Below are 26517 nucleotides of genomic sequence, written 5' to 3'. Positions count from 1 at the left end.
TCCTGGGATGCCCGGCCCTGCACAGGAGGGTCGCTGGTGCCTCTGTGGGCCTTGTTCTCCACCATGAGGTCTGTGTACCCAAGTGCCCGGCGCCCGGGCTGTGGAACACCAGATCCCGTGTTCACAGGGACCCAGCATTGTGCTGTCCCAAGGGCACAACAACCAAAGCCCTGAGGACATCAGAGCACGGAGCCGAGCGGTCACATCCCACCGAGCACCTGGAATGGCCCTGGAGGAGGCACCATCTGAACAGGGCACAGGAGTGTGGGAACAGAGCAGGAGCACGGAGCACAGGCAGAGGTGGGGAGAGTGTCACCGGGACCCCAGAAGGCTCTCCGACTGCCACCTGCGGGATCGTGCCGTCTTCTTGTGGCTCACAGGGGAAGGTCATTCGGCCGTGGCTCCCAGGCTGCTCGCTGGGCCTGCTGACCTCCTTATCCAGGCTTCCGGGCCCCACGGGCAGCCCTGACCCAGCTGTGCGGAGTGTCCCTGACTCTGCCTCAGCCAGCCCCACCCCGGGCTCTGGGCTCGCCACCAGGAGCCTGGAGGCCTCTCCCCTCGGCCATCTCAGCAGCTTGACAGCCACCCGGAGTCTGGAGTTTAGGCAGACAGGATGTCTGCCCAGCCTTGAAGTGTCTGCCCCTCCCTCAATGGCAGTCACAAAGGGAACCATGGGAGCTGCACACTTGGCCATGGGAGGTCCCTGTCACCTGAGGGTGCTCTCTGCGGGGTCCTCACTCCCTGGCCCCTCCCGGCAGCGCACACCCTCAGCCTGCTCACAGGACACTGGGACGTGCCAGGGCATGTGGTGTCCAGGCTCAGGCATAGGGGGCCAGGGCTTGGCCACAGGGCGGCTGGGACGCCCCTCCCTCTGCGGGCCCTGCTTCACCTCCTGTCCTGGGTGTATGGCCCCCGCCCTCTGGGCCCCGCTTCAGTGCGGCAGCGTGAGCCCTGGGGGCTGGTCAGCCTCTTGGTTCCTTGATGTGTGCCGCGGCCTCTGTGGCTGGGTAGCCCTTGCCTGGCCCCTCTGCTCGCTCCTGCAGCCCTGTCCCACCCCAGCCCCCCTGGAACTGCTCTCCCCCCACCCGCCATGCCGGCCTGTCTGGGTCCCCTTCACTGTCCCTGGGCCCCCAAGGTGTCACGCGTGTTGGTGAGTGCAGCTGCCCAGGTGACTGGACCGCGAGGGCCAGGGCTGGGCAAGGGTGTGGCTCTGCACGCTGAGGCCCAGGAGGCCTGCCGGCCCTCCAGGAGGCTCACGCCCCGGGGGTCCGCGGGCAGTCAGTGGCTCGGGAAGCACAGGTATGGACTGGGAAACGCCAGGGTCCTGCTGGACGGGCCATTTCCTGCTTGTCCAGAGCGTGGGACCTGGTGCTCTTAATCACTTCGTGCGCCCAGCCCCCAGGGTTTTGATCATTAGCTGCTGAGGGGGACTTCCCATGGAGACTTTACCGCCTGAGGGAGTCCACACTAGGAAGGGCCCACCCAGCAAGATGCGCGTGAAATACAGCTCTCCCAGAAACATGGGCAAAGAAAAAAGCCGTCAAGGAGCTGGCAGGACATAAAGCGCTAGGGTGAGGGTGAGGGTGAGGGAGGCAGGGGCCAGCTTAGGTGGCAGTGGAGGCCAGACCCCCAGCGCCTGCGTCAAGGCTGTCCTGGAAGGGCTGCCTGCCATTAGTCATGCAGACCTTGCCTCCCTGCCTCCCTGCCTCCACACCTCCCTACTTCCCTGCCTCTGTACATCCCTGCCTCCCTGCCTCCACACCTCCCCTGCCTCCACACCTCCCTGCCTCCTTGCCTCCACACCTCCTTGCCTCCCTGCCTCCACACCTCCCTGCCTCCCCTGCCTCCCTGCCTCTCCTACCTCCCCTACCTCCCCTGCCTCCCCTGCCTCCCTGCCTCCCCTACCTCCCCTGCCTCCACACCTCCCTGCCTCCCCTGCCTCCCTGCCTTACCTTCCTGGCCCAAGGTGCCGGTGCCTGGAGGGCTGCTGACACCAGACCACAGAGGCCAAGTCTCGTGTGCCCCTACCTTAGCTGGCTGGGATCCTGCACCCTGATTGTCCCACCACCATGAGGAGGGGGTGCATCCTAGGCTCTGTGTCCGGGTGAGGAAGCGGAATACATGCCCAAGGGTCTACGGAGCACTGCCTCCTGCTGGGCACCAGCTCCCGCGCTGACCTCTCCAAGGCCTGGGCAGCGGGGCCGTCATCCTTCCTGGCTCAGAGCTGGGCACCAGGGCCCAGGCAGGAGGCCTGACCGCTAGGGGTGGCGGTGCCTGCGTTCAGCTGGGAGAAGAGCCGGTGGGCCTACAGGTCCCTGCTGCTCCTGACTGTGGCTAGCCAGGCCAAGACGGCTTCCTCTGAGCGTGGACAGCACCCCGCCCCCAGTCTGTCCCCCAGCTGACCTTTCTCTGCAGCAAGGCAGCCCCTGGAAGGAGCCCACCCTGAGATTTTATTGATCTGGAGAAAAAACTTAATTAGTCTCATAAACTGTCACTTGACACTCTCCAGAACACCCACCTCTGGCTTGCAGATCCCCGGGGGCTCAGAGGCCCTCCTGTGCCAGGTGCCGTGGTGGGCAGACCAGGTGGGGCCTCTCTTCAGAGCCGCCAGGTGGCCCTGGGGCCTGGCCAGGTCCTTGCTCACCTTGAGATGTCACTGTGTGGCTGCTTCTCTGAGGGGAGGTGCCGGCCTTGTCCCACACACGTGTGCACGTGTACAGGAACCTAGGTGCATATGCACATGCCTTCTGCTGGGTGGACATGTCCCTCCTCGGTGGACAGCGCTGGTTCAGGGGTTGTCCCCCACTCCCTCTCGCAGCACTGGAACTTGGCTGTCTTGCCCCTGTCACTACTGTGCTTAGCCACGCTTCCTCCAGGTGTGCGTCTCTCCCAGGTTCTGAGCTTGCTGAGGTGGAGCCTGGCCACCTTGGTCACACTGACACTGATGGCCAGAGTGTGCTGGTGGGGGGCAGTGGTGCCACCCGGCTCCAGGGTTAGGCCACTTGGCTCTGCTCTGCTGTTCTGGTCAGGAACCAGCAGACCAGTCCTCTGGGGCAGGGCATGCTGTCAGCAGAGCTCTGGCCCAGGACAGGAGCGCTGCCCATGCCTGGACTGCTCTTCCTCCCACAGCCACAAATCCAGGTCCCAGTGTCACTCCAGGCCTGCCCAGGTGCTGTCACCTCCAGACCCTCCCCAGGCACTCAGCCCAAACCGCAGAGGACTAAGGCTGTGCTGTGCATGTACCGTAAGCCCACCTGACACCTGGGCAGAGCCAAGGGGTCCTCAAGTGCCTCTTGGTGACAAGCGCTCTGCCAGGTGTGAAGGTCCAGGGGGCCAGGGCAGGACAAGCTGGGAAGCTGTGGGGCAGCAGGGTGGGGAGGGCGGACAATCAGGAAGGTCCTGTGTGTGGAGCCCAGAACCATCTGTGAACCAAGCCCTCGTGTGCCAGGTGCCGTGGTGGCACGGAACCGAGGGACCCAGACAGTCACTGTCCCAGAGAAGCTTGTGCAGCAGGCTCAGAGCAGCGCCTGCGGAGGTCCCTGCCCTGTCCCCCTTGAGCCCCACAGCGTGCAGCCTGGCGTCGGGGCCTCAGCGTGGCTGTCCACTGGGTCCTGAGTTTGGAGAGGCTCCTGACACCTCTGGGTGCTGCGTTTGCTTCAGGCCTGGGCTGAGGGCAGAGGGGCTTCCAGGGAGAGGGTCACTTGTCAAGGGCTTCTGCAGGTGACTAAGTCTGGTGGTGTTGGGCTGCTTCCCCTCCCCACCCCCAGTCCCCAAGGTCACTCAGTCACTGTCACTGGGGGTCTCTCTAAAGCAAGTCTTAGCAGCGTGCTCTGTAACTGGGGTGTGGCAGCTGCATTCCACCCAGGAGCCTGCCCCCCACCCTCTCTCCAGGGCCTGTCACGGGGCCAGCAGTTTGGGTGTCCGCAGCAAGCAGCCCCTGTCACCATGGACACTGGCAGGTCTGAGTCACTTCCACCTTTTGATGCAAACAGGCTGCTCCTGGGAAGGCAGGAGAGTTGGCGCTGAACACCACCAGGTTCCCCAGCGGGGCTGGTGCGGCGTGGCGCCGGCGAGGAGCCACACACAGCACCCATTCATGCAGAGGCCTGGCTGCCCTGGAAATCGGCATTCAGCGTGGTCCGGAAGGAGGCCGAGTCGCGCTGCAGTCTTTCAATATGTGGCTGTCCCTCAATTTATATTCCAGGCTCCCCGTTGATGGACACATGGGAGGCTTCCAATTTTTTTTCATGAGTATAAATCACAGTGAACAGAGTGCAAACGGGCTAGGCTTTCTTTAGAGCAATTTCCTCCAAACTTGCCAGGGAATAACGCCACCTTGGAGAGCGGGTCCAGGGCCCAGCCCGCAGGTCTGCCCTGCTGGGCCTGATGCTTTCCTTTCCTGGGCCCAGGAATCTTCTCTTCCTTTCTAAAGGTACTTCAGTGACTCCGTTGGCTGGGGCATTCAGCAAGCTCCCTGCCGTCAGCCTCCTGCACCACTGAGCAGACAATCCCACTGGCCACACCAGAGCCACAGGACACTTCCACCCGCTCCAGCCGCTGGAAGGAAGCCCGTTTTCCCACATCCTCGCCAGTTGTCCGGGTTGTGAAACTTTTCCTAATCTGAAGGGCGCGTGATGATATCTTGTCCTAGCAGAGTGTGTGTTTTCTGTATGGTTGTGATTGAGCACTTTTTCAAATGTTTGGTGACTGCTTGAGCGTCCCTTTAGTGAGTCGTCTGTGACTGTCCTCTTACACTTTGCTGCCAAATGCTCGTCATTTGGTTACTGGCTCCAACCACACTTTATGTTTTACACCCCCTCTTGTGCCCGTTATTGCTGGCACCACAGTGGCTCCCAGCCTGTGGCTGTCTTTCCACTTTGCTTATTGTGCCACGTTGAGCAAAAGTTCCAAATGGAAACAGACTCATATTAATTAATCATTTTGTTATGGTTTGTGAGTTTCCCACCTAAGAATTCGTCCCCTCTCTTGGTCATAGTTAGGAAGATTCTCCTTCACAAGTTTTTAAGTTTTACTTTGTACACTTAGGGCCTGTGTTTTCTCGGACTTGTGTCTGGTGTGAGGTAGGGATCGTGCGGCTTTCCAGCTGTAAGGCCATTTTTAACAGCTCATTCTTCCCCCCGACTCGTAATGTTGCCTCTGTCATATTGAGATATGATTCACATACTATATAGTCAACCACTTGACTTGTATAATTCTGTGTTTCAGTCATGCTCATACACCATTATCATCAGTCAATTTTAGAATACTTTCATCATCTCACAAAGAAACCTTGTATCCTCTAGCTACCCCTGCCCCTGGTCTACCTAGCCCTAAGCAACCACCAATGTGCTCTCTGCTTTTCCTATTCGGGGCACTTTATGTGACTGGAACCATGTAATATATAGTTTTTGTGTCTGGCTTTCTTCATTTGGCATGTTTTCAAGGTCCAACCGTGTTGTAGCATGTATCATGCCTCATTCCTTTTTATGGATGAATGATTTTCCACTTACAAATGTATTATAACTGTTTATCCATTCACTTGTGGGCTTTTATGAGAAATGCTGCTCCGAGTTCATGTACAAGTTTTTATGTGGACATTTACTGGGTACCTATACACTGCGGCTATAACAAAATGCCTGACACTGAATAAAGAACAGAAAGTCATTTCTTTACAGTTCTGGAGACTGGAAAGTCCAGTCACAGTGCCAGCAGGCCCAGGGGCTGCTCTCTCTACTTTCAAGATGGTACCTCTTCTGGGAAGAGCAGAAGGGGAGAGGAGGGTGAGCACCGTTCCTTCGAACCCTTTCATAAAGCCACTAATCCCATTCGCAAGGGCAGAGCTCTCCTGACTTAATCACCTCTTAAAGGTCCCATCTCTGAATACCATCACGTTGGCAATTAGGCCTCAACTGGGGAATTGGTTTCAGACAGAGTACTGCCATCTTAACAATATTATATCTTCTGACCCATAAACTAATTTTTCCATTTATTTGAATCTCCTTTAATTTATTTTGACCATATTTTGCACTTTTCAGAGTTTAAACCTTGTATTTCTATTGTAAAATTTGTCGCTGATTATTTCATTCTTTCTGATGCTGTTGTCAGTACAGTTGGGTTCCTGCTCCATGTGTTTGAAAACATTTTGGATAAAGTTTTTCATGGGAAGCTCAAGGCTAATGTGCTGAAGGTCCCAGGCAGTGAAGCAAGTGAGTCCCGAGGGGCCCTGCCCTGCTCTCCTGCCCTCGCAGCTGGTCCAGCTGATCTGGACCTGGCCCTGCTCTGCTGCCTTTCTGTCCAGACCACAGGCAGGGACAAGGGGGGAGGTCAGGAAGCTCAGTGAGGGGAGTTTGTCCTCTCTCCAGGGGTGGGCCTAAGATGATCCCCTATGTCCCTCCTTCCCAACGGGAAGCAGAGGTTTAGGGAGATAACCCCCAGCCCCAAACTTGACCCAGTGTGGCCAGTGGTCAGTTACAAATAGAGTGGAGTTGGGCCCCAGCCTGAAGGCTCTCGCAGCTTCGTGGGAAGAGTGCATGCAGTCTGCTGCTCTGGGGACCGTCCTCACAAAGAGGGGGACTGCCTGGTGCAGGGCAGGCAGAGGGCCTGGGAAGGCCCAGGAGGCCTCTGGAGGAGGTGGACTTTGAGCTGAGTCTTGCAGATTCTCTGGCAGACTGAGTTAGCTTTCCCTCAGGGAAATGGCATGCAGTGGCCCACGTCAGGAAAGGGGCCACAACCTCCTATGGACCGCTGCCATTATCAATCTTAACGACTCAAAAAATTTCACAAATGAAAGGTGTGCCCACTTAAACAGACACAGACCTTCCCTGGATTAACAGTCATTCGGTTTTACTGTCATCACCTTGGAAATTGCCTTGCTGTGCATCTGTGAGCACTGGCGTATTTATACGTGAGCGTGTAAATCGCTGTCACACGGAGTCCTTTCCCAATGAGAGGCGCGGAGGCGGGGTGTCAGGTTCCAGCCGCGTGCAGGCCTTGGCCCGTGACCACCAGCAGTTGGGAGCCCTCAGGGGTGCGGGCTGCTTTCTGTGCTGTAAACTCTCTGCCACGGCTGGTGCCCCGCTGCAGTGTCCTGGCTGAAGGTGGAGCTGGCACCCAGTCAGCTCTGGCTAGCTGGTGTGGCAGCGCCCACACACCACTGTGTGGAGTGCTGTTTGATGAGGAAAGTGCACTCTTGGGACTCTTCCTGGGGCAAAACTGGTTTGACGGTGGAGACAGGAGCTGACCTCATCCCCAAGTGCTTGCTGTAGCCCTGGGACCGGATGGAAGGATGTGACTCAGGGGACTATGTTGAATCACTGAGGAGCTCCTGGTCAGCAGTGGAGGTAGAAAGGGATTCCCAGGTGGTTTGCAGAGAAAGGAAGAAGAGGAGATGGTAAGAGCAAAGGGTCCGATCCCCTGAGAAACGCCCCAGCAGAAACCCTGAGGATGCACTCCGGGCGCCATCTAAGTCTGGGACTCCACATGCCCTGAGGGACGTCCACCTCCTGAACCAGCGAAGCCAGGGAATTCACAGGGCTCCGGGTCAGGAGGTGTGCACCAAGCCAGACATCTCTGCCCTGGCTTCTGGACACTTGTCCCAGCCAGCAGTGTCCCTGAGGACTGGTGGCACAGCCGTAGCCAGAGCTGGCATTGGATCTGGCCCTCAGAGAGAGCCCTTCCCAACTGTCACTCCTCCGTCCTGGGAGAGGAGGGCCAGGAGCTGCCCGTCCGCACTCTGACAGTGCCCTTGAAGCCCCACAGACGGGACTGCACTGGAGCAGCCTCGTGTGGCTTTTAACTTAAAAAAAGAAGGAAAGACACATTTCTACACCTGTCCATTCAGATACATCTGTGTTGGTGGTTCTATCTCCTAGGACCTGTGGTGACAGCAGCTGGCAGAGGACACAGCTCCCCCCAGGCAGCCTTCCACGGAGACACAGAGGTGGAGCAAGGCCCTGGGGAGGGCCAGTGGCCACCCTGCACAGCGGGCCAGGGCACCGCTACACAATGTCCAGGGAAGGAAGAACAAAGGTTAGGGAAAGCCAGACCGGCTGAGTTACCAGCCCTGCGCGGTGGAGTGTCCGTAAACCAGGCTTCTCCCTGGCGGGGCAGCTGATGAGTCCTCTGCAGTATCTCATGGATCGCCCCCCTCCCCCCGCCCGACCAACACTCTGGCCAGCCTAGACCAGAGCCTTTTTCCTGCCACTGCAAGGTTTACAGAGGACCATGGGGCCATCCACATGAAACAGCCCACCTACAGCCGCCCATGGTTTAAAGATGGCACCTGCTCAGTGCAGCCATGTTCATGGCTTGATGGACAGAGCCTCTGTCCACTTAGAGCATGCACCCCAGGTCCTAATTTCTTATCTGCTCCAGGCACGAGCTGCCAGCTGTGGAATGGAACTGTCCTGCCGTTCCAGGTGTGAGCTACCTTCAAAGGCAGGGGCTGTGGCCGCGTGGGAGTAGGCAGGAGCTGTGGCCACATGGGAGCAGGCAGGAGCCAGGCACTCATTTGTGTGAGACAGGAGCCAGCTGCATGGACAGGTCAGGGTGCTGGAGGGCTCCCTGCAACCCTAGCCTTAACTGTCTTCCTGATTCCCGTCCCTGTGCCTCCTTTCCCGCCCACCCTGGGATGGGCTCTTTGGCCTGCCTCGGTGGGACCCCTGGCTGCAGGGCTGGGGCTGGCCCTGCTGGGGCTGGAGGCCCGGGAGCGGCGGGCTCTGAATGAGCGCCTTCTTCCTCAGCTTCAGCCCCGCTGGCCGCGGGTGGCCTTGTGACCTGTCTGCCTGCCAACTCCAGTGGTAGACTGCATGTCTTCAGGCCACGTCCTTTCAGGAAAATCCCTCCGCACACCGCACCCCCCTAGAAAACTAGGTGAGCGATGGCCCTGGCCCTGCAGCCTCTGCTCCACCTTTTCCGTGTGAACCTCGCGTCCTTCCCAGGCGCTGCCCCTGCCGCTGCCTCCCTCCCCCTCCCCTCTGTCACTCTGCCTCTCTGTCCCCGTCTGTGTCTGTCTCTGTCCTTTCACAGACACATGAAACCAAGCGTGGGGACGAGGACTGGCAGCGTTCGGGGTGGGGATGCGGAACAAGCGTTGGCTTTGATGAGGCCGCGATTGTCGCTCCTCATGCCTGGGACACTCTAAGTCTGGCTCCATTAATGACCCTCTGTGTTTATGCACCTAGAGGTCCCTGAGGCGGGAGGGCGCGCCGTGAGGCTTCTGGACTTGGCCGGCTTCTCCCGGAGTGGAGGGCACTGGTGGGGCCAAGAGCCCTTCCCGACCCGAAATTCAGAACTGAGATCCAAGTCAGGCACTGGTGATCCACGGTGAGCCCCTCTACTGCCCCCAGATGGCCACGCAGGGACCCTATTAGGGGACTCGGTTCCCCTGTTGGAGCCTCCCATGACCCCAGTCAGCACGTGTCCCCCAGATTGGGACTGAACCTGTGTGGCCCAAGATCCAGCACTGCTGCCGGCCTGCTCTGGGACCCATGGAAGGTTATGACCGCTTCCTGTCCACAAACCAAGACCTGATCAAAAAGTGCCCCAGTGCAGGCCAGAATGGGCGCCCAGCTCTGGCTGTGCCTGGAACACAAGAGAGGGGACCCTGGCCATTAGTAAGTGTGGTCACAGCCTCCTTCTCAGGCAGCAGGCTCTCTGTCCCACCTCGAGGCCCAAGGTGACCATTCCTCTGTGAAGCTTCTGCCTGCCCCCGGCACGAGGACTTCCCGTGGCCTGGGTCTATGTGGGGACACAGCCGTCCTCCTCAGGCGCGGTGGGTGGTGTTGGTGCCGTGTCGGGGTCCAGGCTGGTCAAGTAGAGGGGAGTGGGGGTGAGGGAGATGATGGCATGTGAGATGCTGGTGGGCTCAGAAGTGCCTCGTGGGGAAGAAGGGGGTCCCAGGAGGAAAGGCAAAACCCAGCCCAGCGTGGGGCGGCGGGCATTCACAGGTGCCGGCTGGGACAGCCCCAGGGAGAGCCACTCAAGCAGAAACAAACTTTATTTCCAAAACTCCCGCCACGTATGCAGCCTTCTCCCGGGACACACCACACCAACCGGCCATCCCTCCTCCGGAATTCCCTCCGACTGCACTTCCCCGACCAATGGGAGCTCCAAAGTAGCAGGCCGAGGCGGACAGCATGGGTCTAATCTCCAACTGAATGTGCATCTTAACAATCATATCGTCTCCATGGCTTGCTGGGTCACCTTCCAACCAAAAGTGCCATGTGGCATTCCTACTCGGCTGTGGCTCTCAGCACTCTATTATTTCCTTCCTCCACTATTTAGGATCATTTTGCTCTCCTAGTTTCTTTTTTCTTTTTATTGGGGTGCTGAGGATGAAAGTCGGGGCCACACTCACACTAAGTCAGTGCTCCACCCTGAGTGACATGCCCAGCCCTGGCCACCCTGAGTGACGTGCCCAGCCCTGCCCTCCTGGCTTCCTGAGGTGGGAGCATAGGTGCTCGCTCTGAGACCTTTCTTCTTGTCAAGCATTTGGTGCTATGAACTTCCCTCTCAGCCCTGCTTTAGCTGCATCCCACAGGTAGACAGCAGCATGCGCCTGGATCTGAGCTCCCACGGGATTCCACTGAGCCTCCAAATGTGAGAAGCAGCCTGTCATCTCTCTCTGATCTTGGGCCTCACAACGGAGTGCTCACAACACTTCCCAGGGTCCCGAGGAACTGTTGGGGACGATTTAAGATGTCAGCAGTTTCATCTGCTGCCCTCCCTCCCTGTCTCCACCTTGTAACACACTAGACAGGTCAGCACTCAGTTCACATGGAAAATAACCAAGTAAAACTATACAGGAAACCAGTTTTCAGGGCCAGTGACACAGTGAGGGGAGATGGGCACCAGCCTCAGTTGCTAGCACAGAGAAGTCCTGGTTGGTGACCAGGCTGAGGGTGGGGTGGCCTCTCTTCCTATAGCCTGGCAGAGGCACCTCCTCCCCGGGCCTTCATCCCACATCACCCACCTGGGCCCTGGGCATTCTTGAACCCAGCACACCCCAGACATGAGCTGATGGCTGGAGCTGAGCTCTCCCGAGGAGACCAGGGGTCGGTGGTGGGGAGTGGGGTGGAGAAAATGCAGGGGACCGTGTGTAGGTGTGCGGCACCCTGTGTCTGGGTGGTCTACACACGCCGTGGTGTCCCGGACTCAGGAAGGCCTGGGCTGCAGGTTCCCCTTCTCTCATCCTCCCCCACCAGAGCCACCGAGCCTGACTGCCCCGCCCCACCCCAGGCGCCACTGCAGCCACTTGCAGCCTCTCTGTCGCAGGCAGGGTGTCGGGGCTGGTTATGCTCCCCAGGACTGGCGGGCAGCAGCAGGGCCTGAGGAGGGTCGAAGCTGGTCCAAAGAGCAGCGCAGCTTCCTGGCCAGGGAGGAGAAGAGATTCCGTTAGGAACCGCCCAGGGCGCGGTGGCCTGCCAGGAGCCAGGGCAGCTTGGACGGGGTCCCTGCAGGCACAATTGGCGCAGTGTGGGGCACACCGCCCCGGCAGGCTGGCGTCCCCCAGGGCCGGGATGAAGGGCCCCCAGCAGGCTGCTCTGATGATTTACGAGGCAGCTGACGGGCCCGTGACTGATGAGGTGGCTTGGCCGGCTTCTCGGGGAGCCCAGGGCGGAGGAGGCCCAGTGAGTCGACGGTTCCCTGCAGGGCTGCCTCAGTCTCCCACAGGGAGAGGCCCTGAGCAGGCCCTCCTCCCTGGCCCTGGCCTTGTGTCCGTGCAGGCAGGAGAGAGTCCTGGGATGGGGACCAAGGGGGCCTCTTCTCTCGGGCTCTGCCACCCTGTGAGTGGGGGGGACGGCTCTCTGCCAGGGCCAGGAGCTCCTGCCCTGTCAGCTTTAGCCCCCGCCAGCCTCTGCCCTCGCTGGGCCTGGTTGCCCCAGTCCTGTCGGGTTGGGGCTCATTTTCCCTCCCAGTGGCTAGGCCAGGGCCCAGGTGGTGTGTATGTGACATGGTTTATTGTGGGCCCAAGGCCACCTCGACTGACCTGGGCTGGCCCCCACTCTGTAGGGAACGGATATGGCCTGCAGAGCAGGTGGCATCTGCCAGGCCCAGCCAGCTCTTGGGTCCCAGGGACTATCCCTCCAGTGTTAGGCCACTAGATCCAGGAGGGGTTACCTGCCCCATACTGAGTCTGGCTCTTGTGCTCTAGGCCAGAGAATAACCTCCACTTCTCAGCCTCATTCAAGGGGCTCGAAGGAACCGGGAACACGGCTGTTACCATGGTGTACATTCTGAAGACGGCATCCCGCCATCTCCAAGGAAATCGAGACAGAAAAAGTTCTCCCTGTTACCCCACCCCTTTGAAGAGTTGTCGGTTCCTTCATCTCTGCGCACATTTAACTCGTCTCCTTCCCACATCGTGACCATCGTCCACAGCTGCGCAGTGTTTCATGGAGCAGAGACACCCGCCCAGACGTCCCCCTCTCTGGCGAGCACCGACTTCTCCTTTTCCGTTGCCAGTGGTGTGGTCATGAACATCCCAGTTAGTTCCTGAGATTTGACCGTGACTTACTGGGGACCTTCCACGTGGCACGCTCGGCAGGAGACCTCTGAACAGTCAACCTTAGGCAAGACGCCAGCTCTGGGGTTGAAGAGTGGGACTCTCTCATGGCCTCCACGTTGACCGTGGGCTGTCGCTCTGGGAACAGGAGGGCAGGAGGTGTGGCCCCACTGGCTGCCCCTGCCAATCTCGCCCCCCAGGACAGGGGTGAGCCTGTCCCTCCACTGTGGCGTGACATCGTCGTCTTACTCAGCCCCTGGAGGCACCGTGGAGTCCAGACCATGTGCAGGGCTCTACCCCCAGGCCCACTGCCCATGTCCTGAGGACCACGGTTGCCTCTCTGCACACGACGAGGTGGGCAGCCAGGCCCGCAGCTCTGGTGGAAGCCACATCACAAGAGGGCCACGAGTTGGCCCTGCATTAACCCTGGAGACTGCGGATTACTGTCAGTGCAGGGCAGCTACCCAGGACCCCCCAGTGGAGCGCGTCAGCTCTCAGGCGACGTTCAGACGTCTCACTGTCTCGTTGCCTGGGCTGGGGCTGGGCCTGCCTCCTCGGCTCCCACCTGAGGGCCTCCTGTCCCCCTGCACCAGAGGCCCCGAGTGACCTCTCAGCATGAGGCTGGGTAGGGGGAGGCCCTGGAGACAGCACCCTTGCCCCTTTCTCCACGCTGGCCAGGCCCTGCTGGGGGAATGAGGACACCGAGGGGGAGGAGGGACCAGCCCACCCCACCCCAGAGGCCGCTCAGAGACAGGGACTGTGCAGTCTTGGAACGGAACCCGCAACCGCCTCATTAATCACAGGCTCTGAAAGTGCACTCGGGTCCCGGGCCTTTGCCAGCTGGCCTGTGCTCGCCACCAGACCACCACCCCGCTCTGTCCTGGTGGCCCCTGTGGGGCTGCACACCCCAGAGGGGGAGACGGAGGTCCACTGGTGCAGCCCTGGCTTTGTGGGTGTAGACTCCAGAGTCTCTGAACCAGGGGAAGGGGCAGCTGGCATGGAAACGGCTGGGCGAACTGTCGAGGGACCGTCACTGCCAGGTCGGAGGCCAGTGATGCAGCCCCAGCCAGCCCAGCCCAGAAGCCCCCAGAGCCTCATAACAGGCCCCTCTAGGTTTGCATACACAGGGGACAGCGAGGGGTCTGCTCTTTGGGAAGAATAGGTTTTGAGCTTTTGCAGAGCGCCTGCGGAGCCTCCACTGCCACAGCTTCTTCCCAAGCAACATTTTCATTGGTCTGGGCTGCTGAGAAGAATGTCCCTCCTAAACAGTCATCTGCTTCCATGTAACCTACAGGGTTTCCCTCTTTGCCTTGGCTGCCAGGGAACTCAAAGCTCTAGTTTTGTGGCTGAAATTCCCAGGCCTCTACTGTGGTTCTAGGCCACCTCTCTGAGTTCCTCTGGATCTGTCCTACTAAAAATATTACTATGTGTTCTTCAAAGCTACCTGGGGCACTTCTTAAAATAAAAATAATTATTAATTGAGGCTAACTTGCATATGGCAAAATGCGTGAGTCTGTGTGTGCATCAGTCTGATGAGTTTTGCACACGAGTACACCTTTCCAGCCACCCAGAGGCACGTGAGCACTGCCCAGGTCCTCCCCGTCAACACCCTTGCAGAGAGCCGCACTGGACCTCAAGCTTGCTGTCGTGGCTCTGCGGTGTGCGCCCAGCTTGGCCTCTCCTCACTTATTTCATCTGCTTTGTTCTTGGTGGCCGGCGTCACTGATGTACGACTAGAATTGTGGACATGAATGCTCTTGGTGGACACTTGGGTGGTTTCCAGTCCAGGGTCTTCGGGAACAGCTGAGCAGAAGGTCCTGGTGGATATAAGCTTCTTTTCTCCGGGTTGTGGGTGGGACCAGCCGGGGAACTGCTGGGTCTGCGGTGCTCGTGGGTTTTCCTGTTGTTGTTTTCCTGATGTTGCTGAGCATTTTCCCAGAGAGCCTGCCCCACTGTCTGGCACCACCACCGGCCCCTGGGAGCTCTGGGTGCCCCAGAGGTCCCGGGCTCTCGGCATGGCCAGCCTCTTCCTCCCTGACCGCTGGGCAGGGTGCAGTGGTGGACCTGGGGACCTCCTCTGTGAGGGCCTGTCTGGCCCTTTCAAAGGAGCATTCAGGGGGACTTTGCAACCAAAAGTCCACGTGGGTCCCTGCAGAGCCTTGAGTGAAGGAAACGCCATTTCTGAGCCTCGGAGGTGCCGTGGTGAGCTCTGAACAGCGCCTGGGAGGGCAGCCTGGCCCGCCCACAGGGATGCCTTGGAGTAGGGGACTCTCCTGGGGGAGGCCTTCATCCCAAGCAGACCAACAGGGCGGGCCTCTGGGTGCAGGCGCTGCTGTACCATTTGAGCTCCGGCAAGTCCCTGACCCATGCTCGTGGGGTCTTCACCTGTGAAGGGGGTGTTGATGCAGGCTGACCCCATGGGAAAGCAAGCTTCGGGCCATCTGCCACCAGGATCCCCTGGCCAGCCACCCGCCTCTGCCAGCGTCAGTGGATGGCACCAGGCCTTCAGTGGAGCTGCACAACTCCCTGCCACCCCAGGGTAAGGGAGGCTGCACTGAGCATCAGAGGGGCCTGTGCGGTTCTTGGTACCCTTGCCCCCTCCTAGGCCCCCTCCTAGGCCTCCTCATGAGAATTCCACGCCTGGGTGTGGGAGCTCCAGTCTGCTGAACAGACAGTGCCTGGGGGCCTGCCCACCCCTGAGCAATCTGGCCGAAGGAACGGGAGTTGGGTGGATTTCTGGGGAGGCTTGCAGGAGCATCCTGCCATGTGCCCCTGGGTGGAGGCACACGTGGGCTTCCAGGGGCCAAGGCTTCCCATGGGCGTGCACTTTGCACAGGGCTCGGCAGCACTTCTTAATCCAAACACACACCAGGTGCTCAGTGTGTTTTTATCAAAATATTATGAACAGCTGTCAGAGGCTCCTGCTTGGTGTCAGCTGCTCAGCCTCACCCATCCGCCTCTCTGCCAGCGTGAACCTCTTGGGTGACCTCTACCCACTGCCCGCTAGCCCAGACCCCAGCTCCCATGGGTCTAGATCAGTCTGCAAGTGCTTCTGAGGCCAGGTGGGGAGGCAGACGGACCCCCAGCACCAGTTCTGTGACCCTGGGCAGGCTCCTCTCCCTCTCTGAGCCTCTGTTTGTCAGCTGTCAGGTGGGGGTGGTGGCATCTGCCTCCTGGGCTGCTGTGAAAACCAAAGGCCTGGGGCAGGCTGGTCTCAGGGACCGTCACCATTACAAATAACGTCACAAACGGCACCCTGTGACTCGAAGAAGTGGGCCTGAAGGCAGCTTAGGGCACAAATGGAACCAGCACCCAGTGGCTGCCCCTTCTCTCTCCACAGCCCCTTGTCCCCCGGCACAGCCACCTGCTGGCTGTAGGATCTGGACCTCGCTGCCTGCAGGAGTGTGGCGCCCGTTCGCGGGAGCCTGTCAGGTTCTAGCAAGATCCCCTGGGGAGAGCCCCCGTGCGCCACCGCCTCCACAGGTGGTGTCTGCTCAGTGAGCCCAGGTGTTCCCCGTGCAGCCAGGAGCCCCCCTTCCCCACACCGGAGCCCACCATGAGACCCGGCCAGCCCAGGCCCGGTCCTCCATCCGGCCCTTCCCATCCCCACCAGCCATGTCGGTCCACCCACCTTGGATCCAGTTCCCACCGGCTCTCTGTTCCCTGGCCCAGCACCCTCCGCGTCCACTCCTCCCCACCCACGGCCAGCCAAACACCTCCACGCTGACGTCCCCTCTCGGACTGCTGGAGCCCTGGTGGGGCTCTTCACTTGGTTTTATAGATGGGAAAACAGATGCTCTGAGTGGGCAGTTGCTCAAGGTCACAGAGGTCAAGGCCAGCTCTCTGAGGAGGTTGAGAAATTCAGAGGACCCGTGCCCCTTTTACTGGAGCCTGAGGTCTAGGGAGATGCAAGAGGGTGGGCACCAGGGCCCTGTGCCCCAAGGCCAGGCAGCGGTATGGTGATGGGCATGTGATGGGTCACCCAGATGCCAGGTGGCCAGTGTACCCAACAGAGCTCAGGGTGGGCACCTCAGTAAGGGGGCAAAAGGACTTTCTGGAGGAGGTGACTTGTTCCTTGGGGATTGAGTCCCACATATCCAAAGCTTTGGGCAGGGCAGCACATCCAGTCCTTTCCAGTGTGCTCTGGAAAGACTGCTCCAGCCGGGCGCAGAGGGGCACACCTGTGGTCCCGTCAACTCGGAGGCTGAGGCAGGAGAATCGCAAGTGCCAAGCCAGCCTCAGCAACTTAGTGAGACCCTAAGCAGCTGAATGAGACCCTGTCTCAAAATAAAAAATAAAAAGGGATGGGGATGTGGCTCCATGGTTATGTGTCTCTGGGTTCAGTCCCCAGTACCCCCCCCCAAAAAAAAGACCCTGTTCTCACACTCACAGTTCTATGAGGACCTCGCAGGAAGTAGCTGGCCCTGTGGGGTTGGCTCCAGTTGGCAAGACAGCACCTGGCTGAACCAACTGTAAATAGGCCCTATTTCCTCCCTGGGGACCGGTGGCCCCAAGCAGTAGGTGCCTAGTGTCCTCTGCAAAATCCTCCTTCTCCAGGGGGAGGTGCTGAGGAGTGGTACTGGTCAGATTACGCTGTTGTACTGTGTGTGTACAGATACGTAACAAGGAATCCCACCATTGTGTGTAACTTCACTACACCCATAAATAACGCGGGAAAGCCCTCCCTCTCTGGGCTGGAGCTGAGAACCTGTGGCCCTGCCTGGGTAAAACATGCCCTTGCTCAGGCCTGGTCCCCTGGTCCTGACCCTCAGGCTGTAGATAAGAAGGAATTGGAGTATGTCTGTGTGGCATGTGGCCATGGGGAGGCCACATGCAGCCCTTGGGGACCCTCACAGTTCCTTGCCAGCTTCCCAGGCAAGCACTCTCTCACAGGCAGATGTGTCCCAGCACCCCACCTCTGTCCTGGGGTGGCTGGATGTGAGAAGCCCCCTGCCCACAGGCCCCCCAGCCCCCAGAAACTCTAAGGTGTGGAGTAATTCTGTGGGCCAGGAAGAAGTCCTACAGTGAGGCTGGGCCAGATGAGTGTGATGAACGGTGCACACGCCACTTCTGCTCTTGGTGACTTCGACCTCGGGCATGTCCCTTCCCTGCATGGGTCCATCTCCCCATCTCTAGAACATGTATGTCACGGTACCGCCACATGGGGTGCTGTGCAGAGCCTGTGGAATGCCTCCCAAAGCTTGCACAGTGCAGGCAGAGCCGAGGTGGTCACCGATGGCCTGTGTGCCTGCCTGCTGGCCAGCAAGCTTCGTGCACATCCCAGGGCCTGCCTGCTGCGCTGGGCAGCTCTGGGCTGGGCAGCAAGCAGGCCTGATGTCCATGAGTCTGACTCCTATGGATGTGGGAGACCTGGAGCACATATTTCCCGTGCCTCAGTGTACCCAACAGAGCTCAGAGCCTCTGGGCCTGGCCCAGCAAGCACCTCCTCGTGCTGGGAGAGACTCCTGGGCTTTCCTAGACTCCTGGGGGACAGGTCAGCTGGGGCATGAAGGAAAGGCAGTTCAGTTAGCCCAGCCCTGTGCCCACCCCAGCTGTTCCAGATAAGGCTCAAAGCACCAGGGGACCTGAAGAAGCACTGACAGTGGGCAGGAGACATAGATCACATGCCTCCCCTACCTCTGGTGGCACGCCCGCCCCACACCTGTAGTGCACATGCAGGGGGGTGAGTCCCCACCCGACTCTCAGCTCTGCTGACCCACTTCACAGGCCTTCTGGACAGTTGGGAGGGAGGGGGAGGCAGCCAGGTGAAGCCCAGGGAGGTGTGTCAGAGCTGACAAGGGACGGTGTTGGGGGACCTGGGTCCCTCACCACCGCCCAGGCCGTCTTTCACAGACAGTGCTTCCTGGGAGCCACACCCTGGCCAGGCCCCTGCGATGCCCTCACCTGTCTTTAGGTCCCCTCTCCATAGGTGTCTGGCTCACCCAGGTGGGAGGGTGGGTGCAGTCTCCAGGGACAGCACCAAGACTCCTTGCAGGGTGCTTCAAAGGGTGGCCGGGGTTGACCCTAGCCACCACTCCTGTACTGCCAAAGTGTCAGGAGAGGACTCTGTGGTCTGGCCACCTGCCCTCCCTGGAGGGCTGACTCCAAGGGGGGTCTCAGCCAGCAGAAGGTGTCCCTGCTGGCCAGGGAGCCATGGGCCTCCAAGGTGCCCTCAATGAGGATTCTTTCAGGCCTCGGGGGGTGGTATTTGTTTTTCTCCCAAGTGATTTTACAGCAGCCACGAGGTCCCTGAGAGTGAGAGCTGGGTGGGCAGGGACGGGCAGGCTGACCAGCCTCGCTCCCTCAGACCGGGGTGAATGACGTGGCCCTGCCCCTGACAGGCAGCTGTTCTTCGGGTTCCTCCAAATCCACAAGCCCCCCTGCGGTCATGGCAGGAGTCGGGGGACACAGGCCTGAGGGCTGAGGTGTCCTCAGGGAGGACAGGCAGCAGAAGCTGGAGCCCATGACCACAGGGCCTGGCCACAGCATCCAGGCAGGGCCTCATGCCGGGCAGTTGGGCTCGTGTTTCTGTGGAACCTCCTTGTGGGCGGGAATGGGGCAGAGTCCCTCTGTGTGCCTTCAGCCACTGGGCATCGAATGTAACAGGCCCCGGGGATCCCGGGCTGAACAAAGACATAGGCTCTGTGGGATGGAGCCCCACCAGCATCTGGGACCTGCACTGCCCACGGTACCAGAGGGACAGGAGCAGTCATCTGAGGTCACTGCCACCCCACTACAGGGTCTCTGACTTTTGGGCAAGGGTTGCTGGCTGGACTTGCCGTCTGAGCCCCCACCTGCCACACTGGGCCTCGGGTGCTGCTGTCCTGATGGTGTGCATTCTGGGCCAGCAGGTGGGCAGCAGGAAGCCCCTGGGCATGTGCCTACTGACAGGGCATCCCATAATTTGCCTTTGGAACAGCTTGGATTGTGGGCAGGAGGAGGCAGGCCTCCAGCCACGTCCCGCCTGCGTGGGCAGAAGCCGTGCTCTGACGTTAGGCCCCAGGAGTCTTGAACTCTGGGCATCCGATGCAGAGATGCCCTTTGCCAGCCTCGTCACCAGCCTCATGAATCGATGCCTCTGTCCCTTTCCTCCAGCTCCGTCAGCACCGCCTAGAGTTGGCATTGCCCTCTCAGTGCCAGTTCCCAGTTCACTGAACTCACTGTCACTGGGCAGCCCCAGGACCTGGCCTTAGCCGCTGTGGGGGTGCCAGCTCTGCCACAGCTCTCAGGACCAGGGCACGTGTCCCTTTGGGTAGGCAGCTGCTTGGTCTCTAGTCGTGGAAACTTGGGCCTGCCCTGCCCTCAGGGGCAGATGTGGGGGAGCCTGGGCAGCGCTGCCACTCCAGAGCACCTCCTGGAGAGGACAGGGCCAGGAAGAGGCGCATGTTGGGGGCTGGAGGTGGCTCTTACTGGGCTCCTTTTCGGGATGTCTGAGCCATTTTCCCTGGGCCAGCGCAGGGTCCCCGCTGTGAAGCCGGATGTAGGACCCCCTTGTGCCTCCCCCTCATTCCCTGCAGGGCCTGAGGGAGGAAGGGCCAGTTGTTCAGCGTGTGTGGAAGCTTCCTGGGTGCCTTCTCTGGGCCAGGCCTGCACGGGGGACCACAGAGGGCAGGGAGCACAGCCAGGCAGCCCCACAGTGAAGAAGCAGGGTGGCATCCAGGCGTGACGCAGGGCAGGGCAAGTTCTGTGCAGAGAGGAGAGTGACTCCCTGTGGGAGGGAGCTGAGTAGAGATGGGGGCGAGGGGCGGGGTCTTGGGGCTGAGCAGGAGCCTGCAGGTGGAGGGGGTTTCAGGAGCACTCCAGGGCAGAGCAGGAGTGTGGGAGGGCAGGGGACAACTGAAGCTGGCCTGTGCAGGGGCTCCGTCAGAACAGACCTGCCTACTCTGTTGAGAAACAGGCTGATGCTGACAGTAGGAGCACTGTGCCCAGGGACTCGCAGGAGCAAGTGAGCGTTTTGGTGGGCTTCTCTGGCTGTAGAGAGTGGGCAGAGGGCAGACTAGAGAGAGGAGCGAGCGGAAGGGAGCAGGTGTGAACAGAAGATGACCCACCCTCCTGCAAGGGCCTGGGCGGGTGGCAGGGCAGGGTGACAATCGTGCCAGGTCTCGCAGCCTCTGGTCCTGCCACCCACACCTCCACGGCTCTGAGCCTCTACTTCCAAGTGGGCAGCGTGCCCAAGGAGCTTGTGCAAGGAGGCAGGAGGTGCTTGCAGGGCGGTCCACTCTAAGCAGGCACTCGGGCCCCAGGCTCAGCCATGGGCACCCAAAGCCGCCTGCTGCCCGGAGGAAGGGAACCAGAGAGGAGGAAAGCTGCTGTGGCCCACAGGGCACCTGGGGAATCTGCCGGCGTCCACCTGCCAGCTAGACCCGAGGGCCGCCACGTCCAGCTCACTTAGGGAGGGGTTCCACGGGGACCTGTGTCTCCAGCCTCCTCGGGAGGAGCAGCAGGAAGGTGGAGGGCAGCAGGGCTCTGGGCTTCACATGCCTTTTCTCTGGAAGCTTCCCTAACCCTCTCTAGCCCCCGCCAACGCCCGCCGAACCTAGCCCTTTTCTTTCCTCTCTGCACTGGCCATGCCCATGAGCATGAGGGTGGAGCTGGGCTGTGACCCTGAGAGGGCAGAGACTGGCCCTGGCTCCAAGGCCCACCAGGTCCAGGGCCCACACCAGACCTATTTTCAGTCACGCCTGACTTCTTTCTGAGAGCCAAGTCACAAGCCCAGCTGAGACGTTCAGAGGCTGCGGCTCAGGCAGGTGGAGATGCCGGCCCAGGCCACATGATCTGTGGGGCCAGAGCAGGGAGCCCACCCTGCTTGGGGGCCTGGGTCGGGGCAGAGGCAGGACCCCACGGGAGCTCCCAGCAAAGCCTCAGCTGAGCCTGCAGGGTCCAGGGGAAGGGGCAGCCCAAGTCACAGTGGGTGAGACACACGTGGCCTGCACACACCTGAGGCCGCCGTCTCTCCTCCCGTGCGTCGGTTTCCCCCCCAGCCCCTACATTTGTAGGCCCCTCTCCTTTCTCAGACTGCTTCTCCCATCCCACCCTCCCTGTGTCGCTGTCCCTCGGCCCCAGGGGCTCCCTGTGGGCCCTGCTCTCTTGCCTTCCTCCCGCTGCGTCCTGGGTCACGTGTCCTGGCCTGTGCTGGCCTGTGCTGGCCTGTGCTGGCCTGTGCTGGCAGGGCTGCTGGAGTCAGGCCGCGCTCTTTATCCTTCCTGCTTCTCCACTGTCGTGGGAGCGTCTCTGTTGGGTTTTGCTTCAGCTTCTGTAAAGAACAACTTTGAGGCCTGTAGGTCACAGGGTCGGCCATGGTGTGGGGTCCTCTGCCTTGAGGCTTCGGGGCAGGCAGCCTGGAGTGAGTGCCTCCCACCGACCGACTCCAGAGAGCTGCGACCCATGGCAGCGTCACGTACCGGAGACGTGCAGGTCCATGATTCTGCGGGCGTGTGACCCCCGGCCGCTCCAGCGCAGCGCTTTCAGTGGGTCTGAGTTTAAATGATACATAATTAAACAGAAGGAGCCGTGTGCGGAGCCATGTGCAAACCCGGGCTGGTGGGAGCCTCCTGGCAGTGTCTGATTTTGTGGGGGGTCCTCTTTCCTCTCAGGTGGGCTTCATCTGCCTGGATGGCAAGCCTGGCCCTGGGCCCTGGGTGAAGGTGTCAGGAGGGGCGCCCCAGGTCTGTGGGTGCTGACCAGGGTGTTGTGTGCCAGGAGAGATTTTCTTCTGCTTTGGGTAACTCACTGACCTCGCTGTTCTCGGGGGAAGGCTGGGAATCCAGGAGCTGAGGCAGGGGCAGGGGTATCGGTCCCTGGGCAGGTGCCCTCACCCATGGCCATAGCCACCTGGCTGTTCCACTGCCCCTGGCAAGTCCCTCATGAGTCGGGACTGGGGCACCCCACACATATCAGTAAGCTGGGTTTTGGAGTGGCCCTCGGGTCCCCGGGGCATGGAGGACAGCCGGATCACACACGTCCAGAGCCACACAGGACTTGGCCTCAGGCACAGAGGTAGAGCAGAGGTGAGGCGGTGGGGGCTAAGGGGTGGACAGGGAACAGTGATGCCCAGCGTGCAGAGGGTAGCAGGAGGCTGAGCACTGGAGGGCACCCCCTGGCCACTGTGGACACACTCAGCGGCATGTCCTGGTACAGGGCCTTCTGGGCTCCAGGCCAGTGGGACTTCCCCTGCGGTCCTGATCCAAGCTTCCCGGCTCTTCCAATCCACTGCTGTGGTGGGGTCAGACATGCCCCCGTGTTCCCTGTACTTCACATGTCCACGTGTGTCCATCTATTGGCCTGTCCCCACCAGCCCATGTGCCCAAGTGAAGACACAGGCCCAATTACCGCTCCGTTTCCCTGGCCAGGCCCGGCCTTGCCCCCTGGCATGCTCCCCAGACAGGCTGGCCGAGCCTGCGGTGACCGCCGTGGTGCACTGAACACTGGCAAGCTGTCCTTCCAGCGTGAGGGCGATGGCCCGTCTCCTGTGGGGAGCCCTGTGTGCACCTTCGAGTCAGGAACACCAAGGCAGAGGCCTAAGGGCTTTCCCATGTCACATGGCTGTAGGGGACGGGGCTGCGACTTTCCTTCATGGCACAGCTGAGGGTGAGCGTGCTCCAAGGAGGCACTGTGCCCAGAGGCCAGGATGGTAGAGAGGCCAGAACCTTCTCTGTAGGAGCTGAACACTGTGTTAGCTCCGCCGGCTACTTAGGTCCCTGTGGCGTGTTCCCTACCTTCTACAGCCCTTTAGGAACATAAGGCTGCAGGCAGGATTCGTCCCGGCCCCTGGCCTGCCCGGAAGCAGGGGTTGTGGACTCCTCCAGTTGCGAGTCAGGTGTGGCTTCTTTGTGAGCTTCTGAGGTTGAAAATACATGGCAAAGAGCATGTCTCCCTCTGCTGCCCCTCTCATGTCAGGGTCCAGAGCTGCCCCTGTGGCGTCCCAGCTGGTATTCCTGGAGCCTCGCTCCTGTTGCCACAGCATCTGACACTCCTCCATTGCTGAGTGGTCCTGGGTGGGAGAAAGCCCCTGACGTGTGGACCCGCCAGCCTCTCCATCCTCCCACCAAGGGACACTCATGCCATGCTTGCTTTCTGGCTTTTCCCACTAAAGCTGCTTGGAACATTCTCATTTGTGTTGTTTACATACCTAGGAAAACTGGAGGGTGACAGGGGGTATCCTCAGTTCTCCAGAGTGGCCGCACCAAACAAACCCTTTGGCAGTGCCAAGTACTTACTTCAGCACTGACATAGAAAAAGGGGAATCTGAAGTTCCCATCTTCACTGACTTGTGTCTTGCTGGCACCAACAAAATCCTGCCCTTACCTCACCAGTGCCTACATGTGAGGCATCTTGTTGACTTGCAGGTGGAGTGGGTGGTCATGAGGGCCCTCCCTGCACATGGATCCCCTTTTCTTGTCCCTCAGGCTCATGGTTTGGGGCACCTCCATGGCATGTTGACCTGTGATTGGCAGGCGGCCACACACACACGGTCAGAGTGACACCCACTGGCCCAGCACCTATCCCTGGCCCCTGTGCTTTGGTTGCTGTCAACTCCTGGGCCCTTTCTGGGGAGACCAAGAATGCCCAGCAGGCTTTTGGCAGCTCTGGCTCCCAAAACACTAGTGTGAGAGAGAGAACTGGATCAGGCCCTGGCTCTGCTCATCCCGGCTGAACCTTGAACCTCTGAGCCAATTTTCACCTGTAAGATGGGAGTAACTACTTCTTCCCTGGAGGATGTACAGAAAAAATGGGCATGATTACTCTGTGAATGCTGTACTTGGGCCATGCCACCGAGGAAAGTGGCCACCTACACAAGGGGGTGGGTGAGCAAGTGGGGTCCCTGGAAGGGTGCAGGGACAGGGCTTGGCCCAATGAGGCCCGGGGACCTGGGCAGTCAAGGGATGCACCCTCCCCTGTCACAAGGGATGTCCACATTCCAGGATCTGTTCCTAGGGTCCCCACCCAAGTCCAGGGCCCTCAGCAGTCCCTAAGGAGGCCTCTCCCTGCCAAAAGGTGGTCTCCACGCCACTGGGCTGAATGTCTTGAAAAAAAGTGTCCTCACTCATGACGGTCACATTAGGGTAAAGCCCTTTGCAGAAAAGAAACCCTCTGAGAGGCAAACCTGGCTTTTAGATGTCGTCAGACCAAATTCACCACTTCCTTCCCGGCCAAGATGGGTTGTCTGCAGGGGTGTGGCGGCCAGGATTTCCTGGGCCCTCGGTCAGGCCTTGGGGTGACCCCAGTGGCAGTCCCTTGGTAACAGGAGGTTGGCATGGGGGTGGCTCCCCTCCTGCCAAGATCCATGAACTTTCCTGTGTGCGAGGCCAGGGAAGAGCCCAGGAGCACCGTGGAGGTGACCAGGATGTTACTGTGGCCCACAGACCCACTGGGGCTCCCCATGATCCCTGGGATGAGCACACCCAGAGGTACTCCTATGACCGGGGCTCCTCTTCCCCAGCCTACGTGTACCTGCAGCCCCCTGACTTTAGGATGCAGCCCGTGGCCCATCATCCACGAAGCCCCAGGCAGGGCCCCAGGGCCTCTGTACCTCGTTGGCATTCACCAAGGCCTCAGGACATCTAGTCAACAGGTATCTCCTGGGGGCTCCAGCCCCCAGAACCCAGCCAGAGAGTGACTTTACCAGGAGCCTGGGCACCTCCTTTGTTGGCAGGAATGACCTTGAAATGGTACATGGCTCTCACGGACACCCTGGGGCCACAGCACGTGTCCTCCATCACCCGGCTGCCCCAAGTACTGGGTCAGAGTGTACACGTACCATGCTCTCTCCACGGGTACTAGGAGATCCCCTGGGGTAAGGCTAGGCCTGTACTTGGGGCCAGAAGGCAGTTTCTCTGTGTCCACCAGGTACAGCTTCAGGGCTTCAGAGAGGTCCACTGACTGCTGTTTGGATAAGGGGCTTGTTCCCCAGGTGCAGTGTGAGAGGTGCGGCTTAGTAGGAGGTCACTGGGTGCTGCTCAGGAAGGATTCCTGTGGCTCCCGAGGGACCCTGAGTTTGTGTTTTCAAGAATGGCTTGTTAGAAAGCCCGAGCCCTGCCATGATGCCATCTGTTTCAGTCCCTCAATAGAGGCCTAGGCAGTGGCCTGGTCTTGGGCTTTCAGCCTCCAAAATTGAACTAAATAAACCTGTTTATAAAGTGGCCTAGCCTCAGGTATTTTGGTATAATAATGAGAAATGGGCTAATATTCTATCAGACTGACCTGTCTATCTCTGTTTTCAGGCCCAGTGATGAGTACCATCCAGAAGTGAAGGCTGACGGGTACGTGGACAACCTTGCAGAGGCTGTGGACCTGCTGCTGCAGCATGCGGACAAGTGACAGCCTTCAGGGAGGGCACAGCCTCCTTCCATTACTGTCCCTCCTCCCCCAGTACTCAGGACACCCAAGTCCCTGACAGCCCCACCCTCTGCCCTCTTTGAGGGGAAGGCCCTGCTGGGCTACCTTGCTCCTGCACCACAGCCAACCAGCCCGTTCCTCAGCCCCCCTCAGCCATGCTTCCCTGGGCTCCTGGGCAGAGGTTTGCTCATGACCCACATGATGTGCTCGCCTGCCTGGCCCTGCCATGCCTCTGCCTTGGTGATGTCCAACGGGTGGGACAGACATGCCAGGCCTCCAGAGAGTGAAAGTCCTCTGAGCAGGGCTGGAGGCTCTCTCTGGGGTTGTCCTGGATTCATTCATGCACCATTCACACCTGGTCATTGAGTGCAGTGAGCTCCACCTAGCTGGGTGTAGAGGATGTTGCCCCTTCACCAGGCTCTCTGCAGCCAAGTGAGGAGCCTGGAGAAAAAACAGGGGCCTCCTGGGCACATCAAGCAGCTCAGAGCCGAACCAGCCTGCCTAGGCCTGCTGGGCACCCCACCTGCAAGTCACACTGCAGATAGGCTGGGGGTAGCTCCCAGGGGCACTTTGAAGGGTACCATACTACAGAGGTTAAGGTTGCATACATAGAGGGTACTCTGGACCAGACTAGACAGAATGAACTAACGGCTCAATAAACTTGGCCTTGAATAGCA

The 26517-nt window shown here is 59.8% G+C and overlaps 1 protein-coding gene across 3 annotated transcripts in view; it reads left to right on the top strand.

The window, feature by feature from the left end:
• The window catches only part of Lhpp (phospholysine phosphohistidine inorganic pyrophosphate phosphatase), a 95836-nt gene extending 69319 nt beyond the window's left edge, over positions 1-26517 (top strand). Inside the window, exon 7 of one of the 3 annotated variants that reach the window (XM_005320754.5) lies at positions 25726-26517. In XM_005320754.5, the coding sequence (XP_005320811.2) occupies positions 25726-25822 (97 nt within the window). In that variant the 3' untranslated portion in view covers positions 25823-26517. Of the gene's footprint in view, positions 1-4432; positions 5990-12154; positions 14000-25725 lie in introns of those variants that run through there. The other 2 variants (XM_040273833.2, XM_021723373.3) reach the window with 2 other exon arrangements.

This window comes from Ictidomys tridecemlineatus, chromosome 1 (genome assembly GCF_052094955.1).
Source record: "Ictidomys tridecemlineatus isolate mIctTri1 chromosome 1, mIctTri1.hap1, whole genome shotgun sequence".
NCBI lineage: Eukaryota > Metazoa > Chordata > Mammalia > Rodentia > Sciuridae > Ictidomys > Ictidomys tridecemlineatus.
This window is presented reverse-complemented; position numbering and strand designations above follow the sequence as displayed.